At 45.0% G+C, this 2365-nt stretch overlaps 1 protein-coding gene across 1 annotated transcript in view; it reads left to right on the plus strand.

The window, feature by feature from the left end:
* The first annotated feature begins 261 nt into the window (after positions 1-261).
* LOC119345838 (wall-associated receptor kinase 4-like) overlaps positions 262-2365 on the plus strand; it is a 7015-nt gene continuing 4911 nt past the window's right edge. The window contains exons 1-2 of the mRNA XM_037615700.1: positions 262-1162; positions 1399-1758. Coding sequence (XP_037471597.1) covers positions 262-1162; positions 1399-1758 — 1261 coding nt within the window. The remainder of the gene's footprint in view (positions 1163-1398; positions 1759-2365) is intronic.

The raw sequence follows: 2365 nt of genomic DNA on the forward strand, positions 1-2365 counted from the left end.
AAAGTATCTACGGTGTAGACCGTGTAGGGTCTGTGAACATTCATGCGGTTCAATGAATCTGCGTTCTCATGTCGTTGTCCTATCAGCAAGCAGTGGCCATTGATGGCGTTAGGAACGACCATATTGTAATGACACTATAGTTGACTCAGAAGCCGGGTCGCCTTTATACAGCATACAAATTGGGCCAAGCACTACACCGGAACCCCAACACCAATACCAACACCAACACCAGACGGACTAGCCTACTCACGCAGCTCAACGATGAGCACGATACTCATCGCCATGTCTTTTGTGCTGATGTTCTCAGCCGTTGTGCCACAAGTCGCCGGAGCCACGGGAGGGATATTGCAGATCCCTTCTAATGACTCCTTGGCTCACTGTATCCAAAGGTGCGGGGACGTCAACATCTCCTATCCCTTTGGTATAGGATCCGGCTGCTTCCGTCAAGGCTTCGATCTCACCTGCAACCACTCCAGCAAGCAACCCAAGCTCTTTTTAGGCAGCAGCACTGTCCAGGTCACTCACATGTATCACAATCTTGTTTCGACCCCTATAATCTTCAACCTTACAACGAGTCCAGGTACAGATACCTACAAGATGACATGGGAGGCCCCTGCTAAAGGTATTACTCTCTCTGGTGATAATACTTTGTATGTAGCTGGTTGTGATTTGGACGTCACCTTGTTTGAGTATGGTACGGGAGAGATTGTTGGCTCTTGTATGAGTAGATGCGCCAACAAGAAGGCACCAACTGGAGGGGCTTGTAATGGAATAGGCTGCTGCCTCATCCAATTACCAAGGGACATGCCAGGCTTTCGGGCAGAACTTGTCAGCACTAATACTACGGCGACACAATCAGATTGGTTGCACCCGGGCATCATCGCTTTTGTGTCACCTTATTATCAGTACAGAGATGATGATGATGAAAAAGCTAATGCAACCGCTATTTTCCCAAGTTGGACAAATGCAAGCAATATTTATGATGCAGATCTTAGAGTTGCGATCATGGACCAACCAAGCTGTGAAAGTGCACGACTGAAGAACGAAAGCTATGCCTGTAGCAACGGTAGCAGTTGTCGGAATTCCTTATCCGGTGGTTACCAATGTGTCTGCTCTTCTTATAGCAGAAGCAACCCTTACATCTTAGATGGATGCATGCAAGGTACTTCCGGCCCTACTACTTCTCTCTCCGAAATGAGTCAAAATCCCCTTCTATTTAGCCTTCATCCTCTTGTTCTTACTGTGGAGCAGATTATAACCCCAAGCCCAAAGAACACTGTCCCGCATCATGTGGACCCATTTCTGTTCCCTTCCCCTTTGGGCTCCAAGAAGGGTGCTTTGCATACGAAAAATTTCATCTTAATTGTAAATCTGGTAATCTCACAGTGACTTTCTCAGAAGATGCACAATATCAAGTGACTGATGTATCCGTGGAAGATGGGACTCTAACTGTTAGCAACATGGTGAACGGAAGTAATGAAAAAGAGGCAATATTTGTCCAGACTAAAGATGGATATGGAGCATATTATGCTCCTATGGAGGATCAATTTGATTTCTCTGCGGAATACAACATTGTTATAAAGTGGGCGGTTGCCAATTTAACATGTCAAACAGCTATGCAGAAGGATACTACATATGCATGCCGCAGTTCCCAGAGCTATTGCCTAAACGTCACCCATGGGGAAATATTTATGGGATATCGTTGTAAGTGTTCGACAGGCTTTCAAGGAAATCCGTACGTCAAGTATGGCTGCACAGGTCTGGTCCTCCTCATCACCCTTTATTGTGCACTAATGTTGCTCTCACACCTACAAATATTTTTCGACAAGGAGCATTTTATTACTTAAAAGGTTTAAGAGTTATACCCAGCCTCTGCATATCTAAGATGCAAACACCCAAACTAGTCCAAGATCAACAAAAAAACGGGCGAAATATAAGTAATGAACTGTATAATGCCTAAAATGATGAAGGACCAATCCTAAAACCATGTTGCCATCAATATTGAGTAAAAGTATCCCTCGCCGTATCCTCCAAGCATGTACACACCTACAAATATTTAGAAAATGGGAAACCTTTATTTTTCGTCCCTGAACTCTCTGGAAAGTATAGCATCCACTCTGAAACTAGAAAACCTAAGTTTCTCAACTTCGAAAAGTGGATAAGTCTAGTCGTTTTGTCACTTTAGGTGGTTTCCTGCCGACGTGGACATAGTTTTGACTTTTAACTAAAACTAGACACGTCAACAGATTTTGAACGCCACGTCAGTTGTGTGACCAGAAAGTCCCCCATCTCTCTCCCTCCCTCTCTCACTCCCTCCCCTTCCTCCCTCCCTCACTCCCTCCCTCCCTCTGTCCTTTCTCTCTCT

Source organism: Triticum dicoccoides, unplaced genomic scaffold (genome assembly GCF_002162155.2).
Source record: "Triticum dicoccoides isolate Atlit2015 ecotype Zavitan unplaced genomic scaffold, WEW_v2.0 scaffold3115, whole genome shotgun sequence".
In the NCBI taxonomy this organism is placed as follows: domain Eukaryota; kingdom Viridiplantae; phylum Streptophyta; class Magnoliopsida; order Poales; family Poaceae; genus Triticum; species Triticum dicoccoides.